At 40.3% G+C, this 26445-nt stretch overlaps 2 protein-coding genes across 8 annotated transcripts in view; both read left to right on the forward strand.

Annotated features, from left to right (window-relative positions):
• The first annotated feature begins 121 nt into the window (after positions 1–121).
• On the forward strand, positions 122–14641 carry si:ch211-66k16.2. 6 transcript variants are annotated; one of them, XM_073929970.1, is made up of 7 exons: positions 148–297; positions 5373–5441; positions 8288–8405; positions 8617–8643; positions 8867–10433; positions 10625–10666; positions 10757–14635. In XM_073929970.1, exons 5-7 carry the CDS (start codon positions 8872–8874, stop codon positions 11928–11930), a joined length of 2778 nt encoding a protein of 925 aa, XP_073786071.1. In that variant the 5' UTR covers positions 148–297; positions 5373–5441; positions 8288–8405; positions 8617–8643; positions 8867–8871; the 3' UTR covers positions 11931–14635. The 6 variants fall into 6 exon arrangements, 5 of the variants coding, with proteins under 5 accessions (XP_073786065.1, XP_073786071.1, XP_073786085.1 ...); XM_073929981.1 differs by lacking the exon at positions 8288–8405 and adding an exon at positions 6298–6472 and having other exon boundaries at positions 160–297; positions 5376–5441; XM_073929974.1 differs by having other exon boundaries at positions 168–297; positions 5376–5441.
• Positions 14642–15511: 870 nt separating this feature from the next.
• Positions 15512–26445, forward strand: part of nlrp1 (NLR family pyrin domain containing 1) — a 28707-nt gene continuing 17773 nt past the window's right edge. The window contains exons 1-4 of one of the 2 annotated variants that reach the window (XM_009298808.5): positions 15512–15710; positions 15832–16056; positions 16142–16189; positions 19273–19392. In XM_009298808.5, coding sequence (XP_009297083.2) covers positions 15701–15710; positions 15832–16056; positions 16142–16189; positions 19273–19392 — 403 coding nt within the window. In that variant the 5' untranslated portion in view covers positions 15512–15700. 2 annotated transcript variants of the gene reach the window in all.

Genomic DNA, 26445 nt, shown 5'->3' on the forward strand with positions numbered 1-26445 from the left:
TCCGTATTTAGGCAGTTTATCTTAAAATGAAGACATGTTTAGTTAGCAGGTTTCCTGGTTGATGGCTTTGCTATGTCACCCCTGCTGCAGCAACCAATCACACCACACAGCCTGCTTGAATACACTTTCGTTTCCTTTGACTTTTTTTCCGGTTGAAACAGCAGATCGATGCGAGACTGATGCTCTACTGTGTAGGTTTTCAGATCTATTATTATCTGTTTTTTAAGTTAGGCAGGTCATCCACAAAAGTCAGTAAGATGAACTTAAATGATGGGAAGAAGAAATTTCTATTCGAAGGTAAGCTACAAACTTATTTATATAACTAGGAGTAAATGTGAAGTAAAATCCCTCCGATTAAATTAAATGTCACAAAATGAGCAAACGAGCAGTAAATTGTAGAAATAGCAGCCAAGTTTATAATGGAAATTAGAACAAAATGTTGGCCTGCTTTATATTTTTTTAAAAATAGCATCAACGCACGAATGCAGATCAAAACATACTTTATTTAAAAATCTGTAAAGCTATTCCTTTATCTTTGATTCACTTAATTCAAAGTACTTTGACTTATTCTGGTTTTAGGCTACTCCATTATTGCTGAATGTATCCATTAGTAATAACAAATTACTAGATATTTTATTCACCGTCTGGTTCGGCTCAGCTGCCAAAACCGACCTCTGTAGACTACAGTGAATAGTCCGGACTGCTAAATGGATCATTTGCAGTACCCTTCTTCAAGAACTGTTCTCTTCCAGAGTGAGTAAAAGGGCTCTCAAATCCAAGTGGTGCTCGCTGCAGAGCTATTTGCTGCAGAGCTATTTGAGGAGAGCTGAGCTCCAGCGAGGGGAAGCTTAAGCTTGAACTCCTTAATGTCACTGGGGGTAGGGTTAGGGGTGGGGTTGGTGTACGCATTAAAACAGCTTACAGGAGGAGGAGCGACAGCTCATGCTCCCCCTCGCTGGAGCTCAGCTCTCCTCAAATGGCTCTGCAGCGAGCACCCTCTCCTCAAATCACTCCTGACGCCTCGCACCCAGCACACTTCCTGTCTGGTCGGCGCTAGAGCACCGAACAAAACAGCCAGACACAGGTAAAGTTTCTTTCCTCAGGCCATCTACCTAATGAACAGTTAAATATTCCCCTATTTTGCAATAAACGTTTTTCATTCGCATTTGTACACAGCACCTGTATATTTATAATAAATCTGTACATAGCCTACAATTCAACATTCAGATCTTTTGATTAACTGCATCTCTGTTTAATCGTCTTTTTATCATGTTTATTTTGTGTTATCACTTGTCACTTTATGTACACTGGAAGCTTATGTAGCCAAAACAAATTCCTTGTGTGTGTGTGTGTGAAGCACACTTGGCAAAAGAACTGATTCTGATAAAAATGTCAAGAATAAGGTAGTTGTGCTTTTACAGCTAAATTGTTCCATGATTATGTCAAATACAATGCGCCTGTAAATCATTCTGGTCTAATAGAAAACACTTTCTCTAAATGCACTCAATGGCCAAAAAGTCAAAGAGATGGGTCAATATCACCATAGAGTGCCTTTGACAGATGAAAATTTCTTAAAGATGGTGTTCAAGTTTTTTGTTAAACCACATGTTTATTCTTTTAAGAAGACTTTAAACTTCAACAATTGCTGGTTGGTCCAGCTCCTGGACCTTTAATAAAACAATTATAAGCAAAAACATTTGGACCAACTTACAAAATATGTCCACCCTGTCAGGGACAAATGGATACAGAAAGCAAATATTTCTGACAGTGTTATAATTCTAAAAAATACACCTGTGGAACATATTTCTGTCCCTTTTCTTATATATATATTTTTTAAATTAGAAAGAACTTCAAAAACTTTGGAAATAACAAAAAACTATGTTCCGCTATCAGAGCTCTGCCCGAGTTACATACCATTTAAAGTAAAAAATAAGATAGGAAACATATCTGACCAGAATTTATCCAAAACCAATTTATCCTTAAATGTTCCTAAAAGAACAAATGCTAAATATTGTCATTTGTATAAAGACATTTTATTTTTTTTCAGTTAAAGTGCATATGACAGGGTGGACGGTAACATGACAGGGAGGACAACTGAAGGAAGAGACACAGAAGTGCCAATAATAACACACTTAAACAGATTCAAAAAAGAACAGATGTATACAGTGCCCTTTTGTCTTAACAAATTCCATATCCCTGGCTTTGATTCCATACCCCTGGCTTCAAGAACATGCTCTGGGATGACGAACAGCTCAAACAATGTATTAACGTTACAACATTTCAGTTTTACCATTAAATTCATGAAATACTAATATGTGTGATGGTTTTAAGTTTTATCTCCAGCTGTCAAATCTCCTTTTTTAGTTTTATTGTTAATCTTCTCCGAATGTTTTGTCCTTGACGCTTTTGTCTGTGAAAACAAAAAACTTTTTTACACTCCCCCCAAAAGTTTTACTTCAAAACCAGTTAAGATAGTTAATACTTAAATAAATCTTTAAAATGCACACTCAGTCTCTCTCCATATACGCACGCATACACAGACACACAGGGAAAATTTTGAGTGTCCTTATGTGTGTGTGTGTGTGTGTGAGAGAGAGTGTGTGAGCCTGCATGTGCACACGCTTCTGTGTTTGTGTGCGTATAAGAGAGAGACTCAGTCAAGACATAGTCTACATACTGTACAAGCAATATCTCAAAATACATTTAACCAGCTTAAGTATATCCCTAAATGTCTACTATAGATTCCAACCTGGATGGCCCTGGTTCATGCTGAGCTTCAGGAGAGATAGGCGGTGCTCTGGCTTGTCTTTTAGCCTCCCTCCATCTCTTTCTCTTTTCTCTTACGCTCACTTATTTCACTGACACTCTTCTTCTTTCCAGTCTGCCTGTTTCTTTGCCACCTGGCTCTCTCTCCCTCACGATACTGCTTTCTTCTGTCTGGGTCTGCATCTCGACGCTCTCTGTAACGCCTTGCTACTCAGCTCCATTAAGTCCCATACTTCTCAAAAAAAAAAATTATTCTATCAGCACACACTAAATACAGTAAAATATGTTTTCACAATCAGTTTTATTGTTGCTAAATTGTCATTAAATGTGATACGTAGTCTTATGTTACCCATCTCAGCGGTTGATGTCCACCCTGTCATAACAGCCGTGATGACAGGGTGGACAATGACAGGGTGGACAATTTTAGCTAATCTGCTTTTATTAAGCACATGGTGGGACACTAGCAATCATAACACGCTAACTTGAAGGTGACTTTGAAGTATTTTGACAAATATACCTAAAAATTTGGCAAAAAAAAATATTTACTTTTCAGATGTTCACGCCAACAGGGTGGACATGTTATGAGTGACCACATCAAACAATGAACATATAATGATGATAAACATGAAAAATAAGACGAAGTACTTACTCTTCTTGATGCTGTTGGTCTGATCTCATTTCAAATATGTCAACCTTCTGGTGATGATGTCACTGATTGCATCATATTAGTAATTAAAGGGCCAAGTGACCCATAATGACAGGGTGGACATTAAGTTCAGGGACGCATATGAAATTGAAGATATTTTTGTAAAAATACAAATAAAATGGCAAAAACCTTTTTTATTTGCTATTAACTAATGGTAACAATAAAGGAAAGTGGAAATTTGTTTGATTATGTGTTTTTTTTATCATTATTAGGCTTCGTTGATGTCTGCTGTCCAGCATGAGGGACACAAGAGAAGGGCAGTGATGCATTAGAAGAAAGTGGAATAAAATAAAGAAAACCAACTTAAATGCATATATTATTGTACAAAAGTGTATTAAAGTACTTATACATTACTTGTATCCAACCAGAATAGTATTATTACACAAAATGGCCAAAATAACTCCATGATTGTGATGGGGACAACAAAGGGCACTTTATAGTGATATTGACCCAGATGCATTTCAAAATCGGTCTGTTTTCTACATAAGTGACTTAAATTTGATAAGGCAGAGTGAGACCTTCTGTGGATTTATGGATGAAATGCCTATTTTGTACTTGCCCCATTTCATGTGGATTCTGGAGTGATGTTAGAGAATGGCTGGCATTAAAAATGTCAAACATCATGGTTTTTAACATCCAATGATTTCTCTTTTGTGTTGATGGATTAGCCAAGTCCAAACATTGTGAATACTGTTGCTAAATATCATACACACTGCTATAAGTGGAAAGACTGTCCCCCATGCTTTAAACATTTCCAACAAACTTAAACTCTATTACTTCTCACTGAAATTACCTAAAAATTCCTGTGCCCAAAAAATAACATCGGACATAAATAAATTATAAATTTCTTGTATATTGAGCTTTATTTATTTATTTTATTTATTTATTTATTTATTCATTATTGCCTTACCTGTAATCTGAACTCCCCCCTAGGTTTAATGCTGAATGTTTTGTTGTTGATTTGTTAATATGTTGTTACCTCTACAAGATTTTGTATTATGTGTTTAACAAAAAAATTTTTATTAAACATTTTTATTATAGCGAGTGAGCGAGGAAGAGAGGCGAGACATTATGCATTTTATTGCACTAATCATTTATTTATTTATTTAAACTTCCCAGGTTCTGCTGGTTGCAATTCCTGGATTTTCATTGCCAATCTTAAGCCAATTCTAATCGTTTTGTTTTTGGTTCAATTTGGAATTTGAGCCCAGAGTACCAGAGTGAGTGCTCCAGCTTGCCTTAAAGGGACTTTAAGTTTTTATTATTGGGTATATTAAATAAACACAGGTTACCAGGGTGATAATTAATTTACTTTTCTTTACTCTGGAGCATCAACATAGCATTCACAAACAGCAGTACAACAGAATTGCAACCGCTGAACTTTTTTTCTTTTTGAACTTTTTTCTCCCTGTCTTGCTTTTTGGTGCACCTCCCTTAAAGTAGCCAGAGCACAAATGTAACTTTCTCAACGAACACATATTGAACCTTGCACCAGACATTCATTCATTCATTTTCCTTTGGCTTAGTCCCTTATATATTGGTTCAATTAGTTAGAGACAACTGACGTCAACCTCAACAATGGGCAGCAGCAGGGGGTGTGAGAGTACGTATCATGGTTGGTGTATCGTGATATTTCGGTTCGGTTTGGAATATCGTTACACCCCTAATATTAGAGGTCACCACAGTGCAATAAACTGCCCTCTATTCCGGCATGTTTTATTCAGCTGATGCCCTTCCAGGAGCTAATTTAGCCATACCTGTCTGTTCTGTTTGTCAGTATGCATTTTTCTAACCATAGTACTGCACACTATTTAGCTGAGGAAACAGTAATTTATGAGGGAGAATTATGAGTTCACTGCATTACAGTTTGATTTATGATCTTTCATTTGGTTGATGTTAGCAGGTGCTGTCAGGAGGAAACGCAAGCTTTCTGATCCTAAATGCTTGCTTCCAGTAAAGCGGAGTAAAGGTATTGCCACAACTATAAACATTATGTATGATATGTACAGTTGATGACATAATTAATAGCCCCCTGAATTAATAGCCCCTCTGTTTATTTTTCCCCTTAATTTTTGTTTTATAGAGAGTTTCATAATAGTAGTTAAAACTATTATACTATTAACCATAATAGTTTTAATAACTCATTTCTAATAACAGATTTATTTTATCTTTGTCATGATGACAGTAAATAATATTTTACTAAATATTTTTTAAGACACTTCTATACAGCTTAAAGTGACATTTAAAGGCTTAACTAGGTTAATTAGGTTAACTAGGCAGGTTAGGGTAATTAGGCAAGTTATTGTATGATGATGGTTTGTTCTGTAGACTATCTAAACAATATATAGCCTAAAGGGGCTAATAATATTGAGCTTAAAATGTTTTTTAAACAATTAAAAACTACTTTTATTTTAGTCGAAATAAAACAAATAAGACTTTCGGCAGAAGAAAAAAAAACATTATCAGACATACTGTAAACATTTCTTTAAAAAATATATTAAAAAAATTAAATAAAATTCAAAGGGGGGCTAATAATTTTGACTTCAACTGTATGTATGAACCTCAAATAGTAATATTCCTCATTAATCTCATATGAAACTTATCGCCAAGCAAGAAAACACTTTTATTTTTTACAGTAAATTAAATTCTATATCATATCTATTCAAGCTATAGTTAATGAATGAAACTTCATTAGCAATATTTCTCATTAATGCTTGTCTGATATTTATCGTCAAACAAGAGGACACTTTTTATAATGTATCAAAAGCAATGCATACAGTTTATACTATACAGTATATTCTCCTCATTCACTTTTCTCCTCATAGACTTCCATTCATATGCACACGAATGTGTCAAACCGGAAATGCAAGCTCTTGCGACAGGTTTCGCAGTTCGCTGTGTTGGAAAGTTCAAGCTGGGTGAAGTCTGACCTGCAAAATCACATCACTTGACTGCGTGAGACCAATCGAGGATCAAAACATGACCTCTCTGGACAGAAATGTAAAATATGTATCAATCGCTTGCTCTTTTAAATATCTAATCATCTTGTTTTATCCCATGCATAATTTCGCAGTGCCGTACTACAGAATAGCACACGCTCAAACTCTAGTGTGACCGCAGGTTAATACTGCCAGACGCGCATCGCTCAGAACCTTTTTGCTTTTTTGATTATAGCTTACACACGGGATCAATTGGTTATGCACAGGGACAGGGTGCTCCGGCACCTCTACCTGTTGGGGTTACGGGTCAACCGAGAAAAGAGCAAGCTTGTCCAGGTGCAGAGCCTCTCTTTTCTCAGGTAGAACTTGGACTCAAGAAAGAGTTCAACGGGAAAAACTGTGGTCCCACTGAAATCATTTTAAAGGCTCCTGGGGCATATGGCATCTGCAGCCGCAGTCACGTCACTCGGATTGCATATGAGACCACTTCAGCATTGGCTTCACAATCCCCAGACACGCTCTGCTGTGTCACCACGGCCTTAGCCCTTGAACAGAACCTGCATTTCTACAGGCCGGTGTGCCTCTAGAACATGCGTCTAGCCATGTTGTTGTTTCGACGGATGCTTCTAGTATGGGCTGGAGGGCCATGGAACATGCAGCTGCAGGACTGTGGAAAGGAACCCAGTTGCATTGGCATATCAATCTACATTTTAGACTCACTCCGTGCTCCTACAGTTTTAGGACATCTCTGGTTGGTGCAGCATGGCCCTCACATGGATTGTTCTGGGAACTCTGTCTTGTCCTGGAGTCAATCATGTCTCTAGTCTTGTCTTGGTCCTGCCCCGTTTCAAGGTTCTGTTCCTTCTGTGTCGCAAGTGGAGCCTGCTGATCTAACCAGGGTCCAGACAAAGTATCGCAATCTTTGTCTGATGTTCAGTAAGTCCCGGGCCACCTCCTTTCCTCCGTATCAACCCTACCCTGCTCTATTTGCTGTAGAGCTCCTCCCAGCCTCTTCTCCTCTCTTCTCCACTCTTGTGCAGGCCTGGGTCTAAAAACATCAATCCCAACTTCCTCTCTCGCCTGTTCGAGAGCCCTGAGAGAAAGGTTTCAAAGGACACCATCCTGCCCATCCTGCTTGCCCCCTACCCATCCCTTCCCGCCCCTGGTCACACTTAGCCCTTGATTTTGTTACTGGTTTACCCGTATCAATGCGGAACACCGTCATCCTTATGGTGGTGAACCGATTCTTCCCAAATTGCCCTCAGCCAAGGATGTTGCTGTGTTTGTTTAGTTTATGCATTTTTCCTTGACACGTTCTGTTTTGTTTTGATCACTCGCCACATGCCTTCTGTTTACTTTCCACTTCCCTGCCATCCTCCTGGCTACTTCCTATTATTCTATTAAGCTAATATCACTCACCTGTTCTCCTTGATTTCTCTCCTTACTTGTTCCTTCCATTATCATTGTCCTGTGTCAGATCATTGTTTCATCTTCCTGTATGTCCAACGATCTCAGAGGCCTGTTGTGGAGGAGCTGCCATCCCAGATCTTCCTCAATGAGGAGACAAGCCTAGAAAATACTGATGAGGAAAAGATGATAGAGATTTATGAAGCACTGGATGCAGGAGGAGACCAAGTTAAATCTGCTTTTGACATAGAATTGAGGGTTTATGAACCGCACCTATTTGTTGATTAGGGTAAAAACAGAAATAGAAAATAATACATTCCTCTAAGTGCTTGCACTCACACTGCACACATTGAGTTTTCCTTTTAATTATGATCTTTAATTATTTGTGAATTGAGAACACAATTTTTTTTTCAGTGTCCTTTTGTAACTGACTGAGTAGCAAATATTAAAATTGCATTTCTTGATGCAGCTGCAGACTGTGTTCTGTGATAGTGGTTTTCCAATGCACTTCTCGGTGCTGTGGATTTATTTAGCACCACAGCTTGACATTTTGGTTCCATCTTGGTTTAGAGGTTGAGAACATTAAGGTTTGTTGTTTGTTGATAGACAAGATGTTTCTTGTCTTGCTGATTCTTATATACTGTATGGTGGTGTGCCTCTGTCTGAACTTGTTAGAATGTGTTGCATCCATCAGAATCTACGTTTTTACATTTTTAAATGGTGTATATATATAAATAATCACAATATATTTTAAATGTACAATTAACAAACTTTTGTCTTTGTCTCTCTCTTAAATAGACATTGATTCTGGCAAGGAATTTAAAGGTAAGCAACATTTCAAAACAGATCTTGAATGCTTTTACTTATTGACAGTTTTTCTTAAAAGTTTTAGAACTTTACAATGGCTGCATCCAAAACTGCTTTATTCTAAGGCTCTAATTCCTCCAATTGTGTTTTTTGGAGGGGAGATGCATCTTCTAAAATGATTTTTGATTTATATTTTGTATAAAGTTTCCATCAACACAAATGACTTTTCTACTTTTTGCAGGGAACATGATGCGTCAGTACAAGTCTTCCATTATTGAAAGTTGCATGTTTGTGACTGAGTACAAACTTCCATCTGATAAACCTGTGAGTCTGGCCACCCGTTACACTGAACCAGTGATCATTCAGAGGAGTAAAATGCAGACAGAGAAATACTGTCAAGAATATGTGAAGTCTGCGCACACTTCTGGAACAAAAACAGCATCTAAACTGTTATCAAATGACAAGAATCAGAGCATCAGAATCAACCAGTTCTTCAGTCATGACAGTAATAGAAACACACCGAAAACTGTGATTCTCAGTGGAGATTCTGGAAGAGGAAAATCCTTCATCTTACAGAAGATCATGCTAGACTGGGCATCTGGAGAACTTTACAATAAAAACTTTGATATGGTTTTCCTATTGAAGTGGGAAGAGCTGAAGTGTCTTTCTAAGGAGATGAGCTTGACTGAGCTCTTGAGCAGGAACTGTAGCTTAACATCTGATCAGATCTCTGAGATCCTAAAATTAACACCAGAGAAAGTTCTGTTCCTCATTGATGGAGTGGATGAGTTTGAATCTCATCCATTCACTAAGTTCACGTTATCACACATTGATCCATCCAAAAGAGCTCCACCTTCCGTTATTCTCAGGAACCTGTTTGAGGGAATCTTGCTGCCTCGGTCATTCAGGCTCGTCACCTCAAAATGTATAGCTGCTGATGTAGTGATGATGAATCTCCTGAAAAAACCTTTGCGTTTCACAGAGATTGAGGGTTTCTCTGAGAGAGGGGTGCAGGAGTATTTCCAGAAGTTTTTTCAGGATGAGAAACTCTTCAAGAAAGCATACGAGAGCGTGAAGACCAATAAAACCCTACTGACCACCTGCACTGTGCCTTTGCTGTGCTGGATGGTCTGTTTTTGTCTGAAGAAAGATGCTGATCAGGTGATGACAGAACTAAAGACCACCACATCCATATATGTGCACTTTGTGTCGACTCTGCTGCAGGATCATCACCAGTGTCAGTCAATGCTCAGGAGTCAGGCTCAGCTGGCAGAGAAGAACAGAGAAGTATTGATAATACAGCATGTCAGCTTTCAGAAGTTCTTCACAGCTCTTGATTTCTTCCTTGATAAAAAAGATCACTGTTGGAAAACAACTGACAGCTTGTCTACAGACAAAATCTCATATTTAATGTCTTCATCTCATCTGCTGTTTGCCTGTGGTCTCTTAAATATTAAAGTGGACAGCCATTTTTCAAAAAGGTGTGACTGGAAAGTCGTAGACGAGATCAATCTGAAAATGGAACTGCTGGAAATAATTTGGGCAATGTCAAAGCAATATAGAGTTAAGTTGTTTGCTCTGCACTGTCTGTATGAGCTCCAGGATGATGAGTATACAAGAAAAGCTTTAGCAAGTTGGGTATCAGTGGATCTGTCTAATGTTTTTCTAAAGAGCACAGACTGTTTGGCGCTGCGTTACTGTCTTCAGTTGTGTCCAAACATCAGATACCTAAAGCTCATGTACTGTGATTTAACAGCTGCTAAACTCAAGATTCTTCAGCCGGCACTCGCCCTGTGTGAGACTCTGAGGTCAGTGTCTACTTGTAATGTAATAAATTGAGTCACTTAAAGAAACTTCGGTCACAGCACAAAACTCTGGAGGAATGTGGTGATATATATTTGATTGATTGAGGTGACGACAATAACACATTGCCTGCTTGTTGGTTGAGGGGTGTTGTGCATCATGTAAATATAATAAATAATTGTCTGATTTATCTCAGATGCAGCAGCTCGAAACGAAGGGTTTTGGACAAACAGGAAAAGTAAGATCTTATATTTATTTTGGGAAAAAAAAATTCTGTCTGTTTGATACATTAGTGATTTGATTCATCCTGATCATCTGTATTGTGCAGGCTGAGCACCTGTGACTCTGGAGCGTCTGCATTGGATCTTCACTGTCAGTCTTGTGTTGATGTTGCTGATTCAGATCAGTGGCTTCAGGTGGAGCCGTCAGTCTGTAGAGATGAAGGAGGCTCAGAGTTCAGGATCAGCACTCCGGCGGGTCGATTCCAGTGTTGCAGGACCAGAATGCGATGGGTCTGTGATGGAGACGTCACTCTCCACTACCGGGCAGTGGATGGACATTTCCTCAACGCAGAGCTGGAGAGGCTTCAGTGTGAGCGAGTCGCTCCTGTGCTGGATGTTAATGTGATCTCAGGGAAGCTGAAGGAGGCTCATCTGCCTCATTATATGTGTTTAGCCGAGTCAGATCCTGCTCTCACCAACGCCGTCAAGCTCCTCAGCAAGAGAGATGAAGGAATATCTGTACAATCTGTCGAGCTCAGCCGTTATCATGCTAAAATATGTCAACCATCATTCTCTCTCACAACTCTGATTATAAACTGGATCATGAAATGGGAAGCACACTGTAATCTTCTCCTCTACATGCGCTGTAGAGATCCTCTCATTCTTCACGTCTACTTTTTCCCAGTCAATGATTCTTGCTCAAAAGAAAGAGTAGAGCAGAATGAAAGATCAAGTCTTCTGATCAGCCACCCCAGACCTAACAGGCCGTTTCGGATGAAAACTCCACATCTCCTCGAGGTTCCTGGTGCATCTGTGCATCCTGTAGAGGGAATTTCATTCAGAACAGACTTTGAGCCAAACTTCTTCAAGGTCAGGAATCTTCAGGACGATGATGTACAAATGAATCTCATCAGAGAGGAAGACAAGGTGTCGGTGTGGACGGCCACTATATGGAAAGATGAATTTGTCCACTTAAAGCAAGTCCAGGATGAGCCGCAACTGAACTCTGATAGAAGTGAGTTTTTTGATGCTCACAGATTGGCTTTCATTCAGAGGGTTATAAATGTGAAGAGCATTGCAGATAAACTTCATGAACAGAAAATAATTCATAAAGAATTATATTCTAAAATCATACAGAGTAACTTGCCCAGTCAGCAGGTTATGAGAGACATTTGTGACTCTGTGGATTCAAGTGGTGCAACTGCAAAAGGGAAATTCATTGTAATTCTTCAGGAAGAAGAGCCCTGCCTCTTTGAAGAACTGATGCGCTCTGATTCATAATGACTTCTTGTGTTAAAACACAGTAAATGCATAGACAGACAGCATGAATTAAATTGTAAGATTATATAAATATATCCAACAAAATTACTGTTGAATACTAGTGCAAAAGATTAATTGAAAAAAAAAACATTAGGTAAGTAGAACATTTTTGTTTTATGTTTTATACTCTTCCAAAGCATACAAATACCATATTTGTTTATCTGAAAAACAATGCTAAAGTCTTTTATTCTGCTTTGAAAATGTGCATCAGCCGTCTGTCTTTGTCTTAGTCATTTAACCCACCCAATGCAAAACAAATTAAATTTCAGCCCCCCGGGTGGCCTCAGAGGAAAACAGCGCATTTCATTCATTCAGTCATGAAGGCTCTCAAAGCATGCATCTGTGACCAAAATGCGACCTCCGTTGGACAGTAGCAGACTCCGAAATGAGAGTTCCACTTGAGGTGTCTATTAATGAACAAATATTACAAAGTAAACATTAGCTGAGCAAGTTATATTTGTAACCCTGTGTTTTATCAACGTATGTGACAAGATTTGCAGTGATAAGCAGTTTGTGTGTCTGTACCAGACACAACACGACAGAAAAATTAAAATACAGCCATTCAGAAGCACAAAATAGTGCACTCACTGCACTTCAATGAAATGGTAAGGTTTACAATCTATTTAATACATATTAAGCCTCTTTAACTTTAATAAATGTACATACAGAATCGCTGATATTTTGTTGGCTTGCACTGAGTCACAGCTCTAAAGTTCAATTTCAAACGGTTTTCTCTTTAGATCTGAGGTAAACTATCGGAACAATCGGCTTCTGCTTTAATTATTGCATTATTACATGTCATTCAAACTCACATTATTAGCATTTAACACTGAATAAAGCACATAAGGTGTACATGAGGTGATCATTTTCATAGTTCATCCTGTTGTTCAGTTGCGAGAAATAGGGGAGCGCAGAGCACAAAGTAATGCAGGGTTAAATGTAACAGAGTTTTAAGGTATTAGCTCAGGGTTAACCATGGCATGCTTCTGAGGTTTTCACCACAGTGTCGGCAGACGTCTTCCTGCCAATCATTGAAAATGTTTGGCAAAATTTGGATGCATAAAAGTATTTTTTATCATTATCAATATTTTTTTTAATCTGTGAAAGTATGCAAGTAAAATCTTATATTGTTGTGATCGCCGTCTTCTAGGTTAAAAGATGGAAGCATTTTGAAAGGTGTAAAACACAGTGACTGCTGGCCAGTTTTGAGAAAACCATGACACAGCAGGGTTAGTTGTAACAGGGTGCTACACTAAAGCCACACACTGTGTATGACACCAATTAAACTAACATTTTTTTTTAATTTTGAGTGTAATGTTAAAAACTTTTTAAATAAAATGTTTCAAATAAAATGTAGATTTTTTTTTAATAGACCAAAAATATATATTTTATTGCTAATACTACAAATAAATGCATTGTATAATGGATAATAATCCAAATAAATGCAAATGTGTTTATCCAATAGATACATAAACACACTGTGCTATGTAGAATAAAAAAAATTAATTGAGTTAATCACTGAGGAAATATAGCTAAAAAAGTTTAATGAGGTAGTGCAGACTTTTAATTTCAGCCAGCCAGCCCCAGCGCTTCCTGTGAACTTTCTGTCTTTTCATTATAAAATTGCCAAGTTTAAGGTCTGATTGCTTTAAAAATCAGTGATCTTCATTGCCTGATTGATCTATGATATAAAGTAATTCTCTGACCAGACAAAAAGCACTGCAATAATTCCATTTCCCCCGCCATTTCTTTATAATATGACAGCCTATTTTATCCCAATATTTTTAATGGAGTTCTGTGCTGGCCTGTTGATCTTGACAGTGCTAGCAGTTACAAAGTCTTTCATCTCGTTTTACGCTTGAACAACATAATGAATGCTTAAGTCTATTTAACTGATTACATTTTGATTACATTACAGCATCGATGCTGTAAAAGGAACCTTATGATATTGTACAGTCACATTAAACTTTTACAATAAGTTTATCATTGGCTGAAACACAAGCTTTGCATATTATAGCCCATTAAAATGAAGAATGTCAGTAACAAAACAGATCTCACCCTTTAGTTTTCCAGCTTTTAGTGATAATCTTCATGTGTGCAACAATAAAATAAGGAAATTGTGAATGAGATAAAATTAGTTTGAGTTTATCTTTTTGATTAGATTTTCTTTTATTTAGTTCCCCCCTAGATAAGCAAGATATGCCTACATACAGGAACTAAATCAAATAATAACGTATATGCACTTATTACACTAAAAATGTAAATAAATTTCATCATTCTAAAAAGAAAGTTCTTGAAATAAAAAAAAATGTAGTACAATCATTAATTTTCCTTCAGCTTAGTCCCTTTATTCATCAGGGGTCGCCACAGTAGCATGAACCGCCAACTTATCCAGCATGTTTTACACAGCGGATGCCCTTCTAGCTGCAACCCAGTACAGACCTGTAGGCAGAAGGGGTTCAGTTTGTTCGAAAGACCCCCCAGAATTTGTTTGTCTTTTTTTGACTGCTATGCCATCATAAATTGACAAAATAACTTGTCGAAGAATGCTTAAAGACCAAACAGAATCTGAAATAAGTGGTCAACCTTCACTACTGACCTACTGTAATGTTGTTAAATAGAGAATACAGTTTACATGTAACTTTTATTCTAAATCTTGGACCTTATTCTTGAAAAAAAAGACCAATAAAAAGAAGTGAAGCACTAAAAAGTAATTCTGAAGCATAATAAAGTTCATTTAAATACTAATGAGGCAATTGTTGTTATCTATGAATTTTCAAACGTACTATTATACAAGAGAGACTACAAAAAAATGAGAAGCTCTTTGTTATTATTAGTATTTTTATGTTTTGATTTTTTATTATTCAAATTCACACCGAGGAAAGTTGAATGTGCCTAACAAATAACAATAGACTACAGTTTTTCTAATGATGTAGATAAATTTGTATTTTTAAAATAATAAGTATACATTTCTATATTTCGTTTTTCTAAATAATTAGGAAATGTTTTTGGTACATTAAAAATTGTGGTTATGATGGCCACCTGACAAGCTAATCCAGAAAAAATTGTGCTTAAATGTAATTTAAAATGCAGTATTTAAACCTCAAATGAAAAGAAAATGAAGCGAATAACTGCAAAAAAAGTCCACTTTTTGAGAAAAAAGAACCCCCCTTTCACTAGACTGGCTACTGCCTACAGTACAGGGTAACACCCATACACACTCATTCACACACATATGGCCAATTTATCCGAATCACCCCAGTCATCCAGGACATGCAAACTCCACATAATGAGGGTGGCCCAGATGGGACTCGAACCACTGAGCCACCGTGTCGCCTCTGAATTTAGTACATAAAACACCTAAATAGAATATGAATACAAAGGAGTGCTTTTGATTTGCCAACCGTAATATAAAGAGTAAATATATATAAATATAAAGAGTAACTCAAACTTGTTTTGCCAAGACGAAACACGGAAGCTCCTTTGCAAAGCGCGCACCTTTATCAGGCACCGCCATGCACGCGCAGAAGGCGTGACCACGCAACTATGAACTTTTTCCTTATGACGCACTGGTTTCGTTTTCAAAAGCGGGAATCACTGAGCTGTTTTGGTCGTTAAAACAGAATAATGTTTTGCCATTTTAGTCAGTGTTAGATCTAGTTAAAAGTCAGTAACTAGTATATCAGCAAATCGATAATTCAGTATCAAGGATTGTTTATGTGACACACACGATGTCTAGTGGTAAGTGGACGCGCGTGATATGAATACTTGTCTAGTCTACTTCTTGTGCTAATTTTCTTAGTGTTACATCATTTTAATGTATGCAGATACTCATATCTAATTATTGTTTGTATGTCTCTAGATTACACAGACCGAAATAACTTAGCTTCCGCAATTAAGACATTAGGAGATATGCTAGAAAAGGATGAAGCATTTCAGAGGTTAATGTATAATGCGAGCACAAAGGGAGAAATCAACCGGGGCAGAGTGAATAAAGTGTTCCTTAAAGCACTACTGTCAGCAGGAGACAAAGTAGGAGAGTTCTTAAATGAGCTGATAGATCATCTGAACCTGTTTAAAGTTCTGGGTAAGAGAATACACCTCCTACTATAAAAACTCGTATATATATATATATACTTAAAGTCCAATATGACCTCTTTTGTGGTTAATAGGTGATTTCAGCTGGAATCCTCCTGTTTTAAAAGAAGCTGAATTAAATGGTGAGTTGCCCTTGTTATTGTAACCAATATAGTGAACTCAGTCTTCTTCAGGCTGATTGTAATTACTTGCATCATAAAGGGGTGCCACATAAAAATAAAAAAAGGTGGTCCTGGCCAGAGAGTCTTGCCTTTCCTGTCAGTGTTTGTTTCCCTGTTCAGGGCTCGAAATTAACTTTTTTACTTAGTAGCACTGGTGCTCCTATAACTTTAAATATTTAGGAGCATCAGAAAAAGTTCAGGAGCACCCACCACAAATAATTGATCACCACAGCAAGTTGTACATTAATGGATTTATTGTATTTGAAAACAACATCAATTAGGATTAACAACATCCAGAAATAACTATCTAATAGGGATGTAACGGTATTGTAAATACCGTCATACCGCAATATTAAATTTTTTCGATATTACCGTAGTCGCATGACTCGTAATTCTATAGGTCTAATGAGAAAATTTGCTCAGGCGAATAAAGCGAACGGGAGGTACCGGAAACTACAATTCCCATCAGCCCAGGCTTGGCCATAATCCCTTGCGGTCTGTTGTCGCTACAGATCCAGTAATGCGGAAATGGAGTGTGCTGCTAGAAGCGGGGATCAAAAAGAGCTGGAAAACCCTAAAGCGGGTGTTGTCGCCGCGCGCGTACTGAATAGTGGTGTTGTCGCGCGAGTTCTTATCAGCTGTGTTGTCGCGCGTGTACTGTAAAGCGGGGACGGAGGGTGTGTCGCATCGCGGGGGCACTTCTGATCATTTTGGAAGGGAACTTTCTATCCAAGACTAAAAAGGGCATGTGCACTGCACAGGTTGAGCACTGTGTGTGCACGTGCCTGCAAGTTGGGGAATACGACTAATCAGTCATGGGGACTGCAGAAACACAGCACACTGTTCAGATTGATGCAGACATGAGATCTCTATCTCACTCATGGTTTGTCCTCTCAAGTGGGGGAAAGACAATGCACAACGTTACCCACTGCTGTCAACCTAGGCCAAGTCATATCTCTCTGTCCCAGAAACCTCAGTCCCAAATGAGAGGGTTTTTTTCTGTTGCAGGGGACATTGTAAATACTCAGAGATACCAGCTTTTACCAGATTATATTTATATGATAATTTTCCTTTAAACCCATCTCTATCTAAGTGAGTGAGTGATTAAATGTTGAATGTGATGAGTTTTCAACAATACTAAATTGAAACTTTATTTTTTTACATGGTTTAATATTTTTTTTGTTATTAAAATTGAAGTTCCTGTTTCAAAGCTTACAGATAGATGGCTAATTTGTATGTCATTGACACTTTTGGCACTTTTTTGGAGTATTTTCATAAGTTTTGTTTTTTCCTGTAAATGATTCAATAAATACCGCACCGTGACATTCATAGCGAGGTATTACCGTACCGTGAAATTCTGATACCGTTACATCCCTACTATCTAACTAATGATGTGATGACTTATTGATATTTGTACAATAATTCCAAAATGAATGTCTAATAATTATTTGATATTAATGATGACGAAGATGACGATAATGCTAGCAATGAATTACATTTTTCATTATCATGCTGCCTTGAATGTGCTTTAATGTAAGTTATATGCTATAAAAGGTCCTACTGTTACTTTATGAAAAATTATTTTATGGTTTGCATCAAACACAAATGCAGCATTGCAGTAAGAAATATTTATTTTGCACTATTGTTTTTATATGCATGTCAATTTAATCAGTAATATTTCTGCTACAAACAAACGAAAGAGTATAATCAATCATTCAATTCAAAGCTGAAAGCTGCAATGCAGTCATTAGTTATTAAATAAAAAAATATGCATCTCAAGAAAGAATGGACAAAAGAGAGTAAGAAAAGTCTCACATCTATCAGTCTTCAAGAGTTTTGGTTTCGGTTTGTGTCATTTTAAATGCTCAGTCTCGTTATACGCTGATTTACTTTTTTCTGTGTTTGTGAAAAAAATCAGGCGAGGCAGTCGGACTAATTTATGAGCAGGCAGAGCAGGATTCTCGCAATGACCACCGGCGCAATACCGTTCTTTATTATGAGCCGCAGTTTCAGTTTAAACTTAGTAAAGGCAAGCTTCTTTAGCGATGTGTACAGTATCAGATTTTACATTTACAGTAGCGAACATTTGCGCTGAACATGCAGTGAATGCAACGCATCGAGATTTCGGCACCTTCTCTGAAAACACTGGATTGATCTCAGCTGGCAGATCAACATTGGCTACATGATTGCTGTCATTGGCACCAATATTTGTAACTTTAGGTGGGGTTTGCAAACCAGTTTTCTTTTCACTCTTCAGCCGTTTGCATTTCCCGCTGTCACAAAAGCTCCCGGTCGTCTGACAGCTGAAAGCCGTGAGGGATTGATAGCTAATATGAACCAATATAGAGGCAGGGAAGACCAATTCAGCACATATTTAGAAAAAAATCTAAACAGGTCGCACAAATGCTCCCAAATATATTATGAGGTCGCATAGATTAAATTTCAGGCGCATACAGGTATGCTTCCAAAATGGTGGCAATTTCGAGCTCTGCTGTTTTTCTTGTGCTTGTTTACATTACTTTGCCTTAATTTGTGTTAGCTGTGTGTTCCTCTTATCTTTCCTCCTTGTTTTCAGTTACCCAGCCCTTTTATTTAGACCTTGTTATCCTGATTGTTTTCACCTGTCTCTCTAAGTGTGCTTGGGCACGGTTCAAGGCAACTGTACATAGTGCAAGTATGCCTTAGTTGTCTTTTTAATTGTTTATATTCTCTCTTTACGATTCTAGAAGTTATTTTTTTCAGTTTTTTTTGTCAGTCTAGTTTCCTTTCTACTAGGATTTATATTGATTTAATATTTTCTTTTAGATTTAGTTAGTTTTATTATTTTATTATACAATTATTTCTGCCTGTTTGTTTTCCTGTCTTGTGTCTTAGGGTGCTTTGCTTTCACTCTTGGTGTCATCTTGTACCTTCCAGTGGCTTCACTGTGTTATTGCCCCTACTGACCTTGTCATCCCCTTGTCTGTCTACTTGTGCTTAATTCCATCAATAAACACCTTTGTTTTGTTCATTTCTACAACTGGGTCTGCAACCAACCATGACAGAACGAACCAGCCAACTTCAGACCCAGCAGGATGAGTATGCAAGTGGATCCTCCCAGTACGGTTTTGGGGAGACAGGCACTTCAGCAAGGGGTGACATCACCTCACCAAGAGGGCCGCAAGGTGAGTGGCTTTTGCCCAGTTTTTCTGGACAATGGCAAAAGGCTTTGGCCAACCATTGAAAAAGTTGGCTCTGTATAATGAGAATGTGTGTAGTATGCAGTGGTGGTTCTAGCTTGAATGCTAACTTTCACCCTGGGCCAACCACTTTATTCGGTGGCTTTCACCCAAACTCTTCAGAAAACGTTTTGCGTAATAGCACGAGAAGGCATTGAACTACTGAAAAGCATTTAATACATTGTGTCAGAAAGCCTGCTTAATGGACTAGGAACTAAAGTTAGTTGCATGTTTCTAGGGGGGACGTTTAGTTTATGGGACCTGCTGTTATGTTCTCCATCATTGCTAGCTCCTGCTGATGTTGTTTTCTGTAATGCGTTCATCTTATACAAAACATTACATCTTATTCATTTCTCACTACCATTACCCATAATTGAGCAATCTGATGATTATGTTGAAGAAAATAAATATTTCAAACGTCAACACTTCTCCTGCCCTCCTGATTCTCTGACCGGAATCTGGTCCATATTTGGCCGCCTCAACCAGTGGAAAATTTACATGTAGTAAGGTTTACTACATTATTATGGTCCTTCGAGCCGGATTGAGAGCAATATAAAACCAGTATGGACCGAACAGGAAGTGACACTGAGAAAATGGATAGAACCCGCCGCAGGACACATCTGCCACCTCACCTGGATGATAATGAAGTTGATTACCAACCTTTACAGGACCCTCCCCCAAAAGCTTCTACAACCTGTCCCAGTCATTCTAGAAGCAGCTCGAGGAAAACGTCCCGCAGTGGTATCAGCTCTCATTCTAGGACGAGTAGACGTTCTGTTACCTCCACTGGTGTTTATCTCCCACCAGAACTCTCTAGTGTCCAGACAGCTGTTTTGGAGGAGAAGATTAAGCAGAGACAGTTTGATAGTCTACAGCAGCAGGTACAGGAGGACTCACTAGCTGACGTGGAATATCAGCGCCTGCAGACACAAGCAAAGGAAGCTCAGCGTATTCAGGAGGAGGCTCTTGCAGCTAAGGAAGCTTTGTCCAAGCATCTAGAGAGACAGCGGAAACTACAACAGGCAGAGACTGAGCTTGAGGTAGCCAAACTTGTATCTTCAATGCTTATTACAAACTCTGGTTCAAACACTCCCAGGCCTTCAGGCTCACCAGACAGCCCATCGCCGCCACCTCAACCTGATCAGACTAATGCATCCAGGAGTCCACAGTCTACCTCCTCTTCTCAGCTTCCACCTCCGCTACCAACAGTCACATCATGTGATGACATTTCACAGCTGTCACTTAGACCACTGGCGCTAACATTACCTACCACCACAGTGAGTGTTTCCTCTCCTTCAACATTCCCGTTATTACAAGCAGTCTCATCATCAGTCGTTACAGTATCTGAGACTGCCCCTAAAACTATGCCATTAAGCACAGTGACATCAGTTCCACATGTGACACATCAGCCTTTCTCTGTAGCGACAGTTATGTCCACTATTGGCCAGTCTACGAGTAGAAGAGGGCCATCTGTACCAAAGCAGTCTAACACTGCCCCACGGACAATGAATATGAATCCATATGTAATGCAGCAGTCATTCATCCCTCCAGTGAGCACACACGCAAATCAGCAGCAACCTCCAATCACCAGCCAGCAGGCCTCAGCTCCGCCACCTAATGTCAGATCTGCTCAGCCACATTCATTCATGCCTCTTCCCCACACATACCCTGGTACAGAGCTACTGTTTGCCTCAGCTTATGGCATACCACAACCCAAGCTACCAGTATTTGAGAGTGGTAATGAAAGTGACTTTGCCTTGTTAAAACTGGCCCTAGATAATTTGCTAAGTAATCACAGCTATCTTAGTGAGCAGTATAAATATCATGTACTGTTAAGTCATTTGAAGCTACCCAGCGCACAGCAGCTAGCGAAAGCTTATATGTATCATTCACATCCATACTCAGCTGCACTACAAGCACTTCAGGACAAGTACGGACAGCCAAGACAACTCGTACAGTCAGAGCTGGGTGCCATCATGAATAGCCCACCACTTATACTGGGTGATGCTAATGCCTTTGACAGCTTCGCATTATCAGTACAGTCATTAGTAGGCATGTTGAGGACCCTTGAAGGTCAAAATGGGTACGAGTTAATGTGTGGCTCTCATGTAGATCGACTACTCAGCAAGTTACCACCTGCCTATCGTGACAGCTTCGTTGAGTACTGTCTAAGCCGGGGTATCCTCCAGACAGGCACAGACAGAACCTATACACTCCCCGATCTGGCCACCTGGTTAGAGATTAAGTCCCAGGCGAAGCGAATTTCCAACCGAGCTGCAGCTTTGTTCCCGAGTGACCTAGCCAAGCCTCAAGGTAAACCCACAACATATTCCCGACCAAAGGAGCGATTCACACCTGTCTTGTTGACCAGTGAGAGGAGCATAAACCGTCCTGATACTGCAGCACAGAGATCTAGCACAAAGTTAAAGCCCAGGCCATATTGTCCCCATTGTGATAGCCGAGAACATTACCTGAATGCATGTGAACAGTTTAAGAAACTAACTACAGCTCAAGTTACCACTTGGATAAGAGAAGGAAAGCGCTGCTGGAGGTGTGGTCGAACTCATGATGTGGGGGTCTGCAACCTTAAGCGCCTATGCAGTGTCTGCAAAGAGTTACATCTTACAGTTCTACATGATTCAGTTCAAGACACTTCTAGAGCTGTTCTCATGGTCAGTTTGCCACCTACAAGAATTTATCTGGATCGACCTAACCGTTCCCCTAAGGTCATGCTGAAAGTTGTTAAAGTCCTGCTACACAGTGGTCGAAAAACTATGGAAACCCATGCCGTTCTCGATGATGGATCAGAGAGAACTCTAGTGCTCCAGCCAGTTGTGCAACAGCTTAAATTATCTGGTACCCCTGAACTGCTCTCGCTGCAGACCATTCACCAGTGTCACACTGAACTTACAGGATCATCTGTGTCTTTTGAGGTGTCATCTGTATCCAATCCCTCAAAGAAGTTTGCGATACACAACGCATTCACTGCCCCAGGTCTGTGTCTAGCGGAACACCATTACCCAGTGGCTGCTCTGCAAAGGGCTTATAGACACCTAAAAGATTTGCCACTGCCTCCCATGGATAAAGTGAGACCACTGCTCCTCATTGGGTCCGACATGCCGCATCTCCTGACACCAGTTCAGCCTGTATGCAAGGGCCCACCAGGGGGACCCATTGCTGTTCGTACACAACTTGGATGGTCTCTCCAAGGCCCCATGAGCCCGATGCAGCCCTCAAGAGGAAGTCAGCAGTGTCTCCATATTATGTCAGTTCCCACCTGTGATAACCTGTTTCAACATGTGGAGAGACTCTGGCAGGTGGACACACTCCCATACAACACCAAGATGGTTACCAGGTCCAAACAGGACAAGGAGGCTTACACTTTGCTGCAGAATGCAACCGTCAGAGTGACTGTGGACTGTGTACGACGATATGCTACACCATTACTGAGACGGACCCCTCGAACCTTACTCCAAGCAGATAAAACAGCTGTTCTCCCAAGTTTACGTCGTACTGAGCGTACCCTTGAAAGGGATCCTGATAGGGCCAAAATCTACTGCAGTGAGATTTCTAAATTGGAGTCAGCTGGTTATGTGGCAAAAATAACGGCAGAGGAAGCAAACCAAAGTGAAGAGTCCTGGTTCATTCCGCACCACATGGTGCACCATAATGGTAAAGACAGGATTGTCTTCAACTGCTCTTTCCAACACCATGGACAGTCTTTGAATGATCAGCTGCTGCCGGGGCCCACGTTGGGACCATCCTTATTAGGTGTCCTCCTGAGATTCCGCCAGCACACAGTTGCTATCAGTGGGGACATCAAAGGTATGTTCCACCAGGTCCGCTTGTTGCCAGGAGACAAATCTGTACTACGTTTCCTCTGGAGAGGAATGTGCAGAGAAGCAGAACCTGAAATATATGAATGGCAGGTGCTTCCATTTGGCACAACGTGCAGTCCCTGTTGTGCCATTCATGCCCTCCAACACCACGTCCAAGAGCACAAAGAAGGTAAAACTGAATTGGTGGATATTGTGGAACATTCCTTTTATGTTGACAACTGCCTTCATAGTGTACCAACGGCGAGTGAGGCTAAAGTGATAGTAGATGGATTACGCCAGCTCCTTTCTGAAGGTGGCTTTGAAATTAGACAGTGGGCATGCAATGTACCATCCGTAACTGAACACCTACCTTCAGATGCCAGGTCCGCAAGTAGCGAGCGCTGGTTAGCACAAAGCAGCACTGATCTTCAGGAGCCAACTCTTGGGTTGCGGTGGGATTGCATCAATGACACCTTGGGGTACAACTTGCGTTCTGTGGAGAATGTTGAACCTACCCTGAGGAACATGTATAAAACTTTGGCGAGTCAGTACGACCCGTTAGGGTTCATTACACCATTCACTACTAGAGCCAAGGTTATCATCCAGGACCTCTGGAAGCACAACCTTGGTTGGGATGACCCCATAGAGCCATCACATTTGAGAGATACTTGGCTTTCCTGGGTAGAGGAACTCCCTACACTTACCAAGATACATTTCCCTCGGGCATATACCCCAGCCGCTGCTGACAACCCATCGGCTATACGAGAGCTTCATGTCTTCAGTGATGCATCGGAAAGAGCCTATGGTTCAGTGGCCTATCTACGCACCACCGATGAGCAAGGACAAATCCATATTACCTTTGTCTCGGCCAGGTCTAGAGTCGCGCCTCGCAAATGCCTATCTGTACCACGTTTGGAGTTATGTGCTGCCCTTACTGGGGCCCAATTGGGGAAAGTAATCCAAACTGAGTTGACGCTACCAATCCACAAGGTCACTTTCTGGTCTGATTCTACCACAGTGTTGTATTGGTTAACATCCGAATCCTGCCACTACAAAGTGTTTGTAGGGACACGGGTGGCAGAAATACAGACTTTAACAGAGATGGCTGAGTGGAAGTATGTTGAGTCAACTCACAACCCTGCTGACCACATCACACGAGGCCTTACCCTGACAGAGATAGCAGGCCCCCATCAATGGAGCTCAGGTCCAGCCTTCCTGATCCAGTCACCTGATCAATGGCCATCAATGCCCCAAACTAAAGCTGAACCTGATTGCAATGAGCTGAAGAAATCAGCCTTTATCGGAACTGCTTCAGTACCCAGTGTTTCTCTACCAGTTCCAGGCAACTTTCACACATGGCAAGAGCTCGTTAAAGCCACTAGTACATCCCTACATGGGGCGGCTGCCGACATAGACTCCCCTATAAAGGCTTCCGAGTATATTGAAGCAGAAAAGTTACTTCTGGCACAGGCTCAGATGGACTCTTTCCCTATGGAAGTTCAACATCTAAAGGCTGGACATGCTGTCTTACCAAACAGTCGCTTAGGCTCACTTGCTCCAGAATATGATGTTGCTACTGGTCTCATTAGAGTGGGAGGGCGACTACGACGTGCCACTGATCTCGACGTGGAGGCCATACACCCAATCATATTAGACCCTAGCCATCATATTACTAAATTGTTGATTAAAGAAACGGACCAACAACTCCTTCACCCTGGCTCAGAGAGGGTTCTGGCAGAATTGCGCCGCCAGTATTGGATCCTTCGAGGTCGACAAGCAGTTCGTAAGCATCAGCATACCTGTCAAGATTGTCAGATATGGCGAGCCAAACCTCAAACTCCACGAATGGCAGATCTCCCCCCCTGCAGATTAAATCTGTATAAGCCACCTTTTTATTCTACGGGTGTGGACTGCTTTGGACCATATGCAGTCAAGATTGGACGCCGACAGGAGAAAAGATGGGGGATCATTTACAAATGTCTAACAACACGTTGTGTACATCTGGATCTGTTGGAGCATATGGACAGCGATGCTTTCCTTCTTTCCCTGCGCCGTTTTATAGCCCGACGAGGCAAACCTATGGAGCTATTGTGCGATAATGGCACCAACTTTATCGGAGGTGATCGGGAGTTACGTGAATCCTTTGAGGCCATGTCACCAAAGCTACAGGAACAGTTGGCAGAGCAGAAAATCAGTTTTCGCCATAACCCCCCAAACGCTCCTCACTTCGGAGGGACTTGGGAGCGTGAGATAAAATCAGTTAAGACAGCACTCCAAGTAATCCTCAGAGAGCAGTCAGTGCCAGAACCAGTTCTGCAAACCCTTCTGGTGGAAGTGGAAAACATTCTAAACTCCAAACCACTCGGATACGTATCTTCAGATATCGCGGATGTAGACCCTGTGACTCCTAACCTACTGCTCATGGGTCGCCGAGATGCCTCGTTACCCCAGGTCTTGTATGATTCTAGTAACCTGCTTGGAAGACGAAGGTGGAGGCATAGTCAGGTGCTAGCAGACTGTTTCTGGACTACCTTTATCCGTCAATACCTACCAAGCATGCAAGGCCGTCAAAAGTGGACAACTGATGGGAAGGAACTGGCAGTAGGACAAGTTGTACTTGTGATAGATCCACAGCTTCCACGTTCCCATTGGCCTGTTGGAACTGTAACAGAGGCTTTACCTGGAGCTGATGGCCGCATTCGAGTGGTCAGAATCAAGGTTAAGGACAAAACATACACCCGTCCAGTCGTGCGACTGATCCCACTTCCTCCTCTTGAGGACAATGACACGAGCACCCCTGACAGACTTTCTTAATGTTCAATTATCTCGTCAGATAATTGGGGGCGGCTGTGTCAGAAAGCCTGCTTAATGGACTAGGAACTAAAGTTAGTTGCATGTTTCTAGGGGGGACGTTTAGTTTATGGGACCTGCTGTTATGTTCTCCATCATTGCTAGCTCCTGCTGATGTTGTTTTCTGTAATGCGTTCATCTTATACAAAACATTACATCTTATTCATTTCTCACTACCATTACCCATAATTGAGCAATCTGATGATTATGTTGAAGAAAATAAATATTTCAAACGTCAACACTTCTCCTGCCCTCCTGATTCTCTGACCGGAATCTGGTCCATATTTGGCCGCCTCAACCAGTGGAAAATTTACATGTAGTAAGGTTTACT

The sequence above is a fragment of the Danio rerio genome, chromosome 2, assembly GCF_049306965.1.
Source record: "Danio rerio strain Tuebingen ecotype United States chromosome 2, GRCz12tu, whole genome shotgun sequence".
NCBI lineage: Eukaryota > Metazoa > Chordata > Actinopteri > Cypriniformes > Danionidae > Danio > Danio rerio.

Coding starts and splice junctions, on each gene's coding strand:
- si:ch211-66k16.2 (XM_073929964.1), top strand. CDS start 180: ATGCTCTACTGTGTAGGTTTTCAGATCTATTATTATCTGTTTTTTAAG. Junction 298..5,375: donor GAAGAAATTTCTATTCGAAG/GTAAGCTACAAA, acceptor TGATGTTAGCAG/GTGCTGTCAGGAGGAAACGC. Junction 5,442..8,616: donor TCCAGTAAAGCGGAGTAAAG/GTATTGCCACAA, acceptor TCTCTTAAATAG/ACATTGATTCTGGCAAGGAA.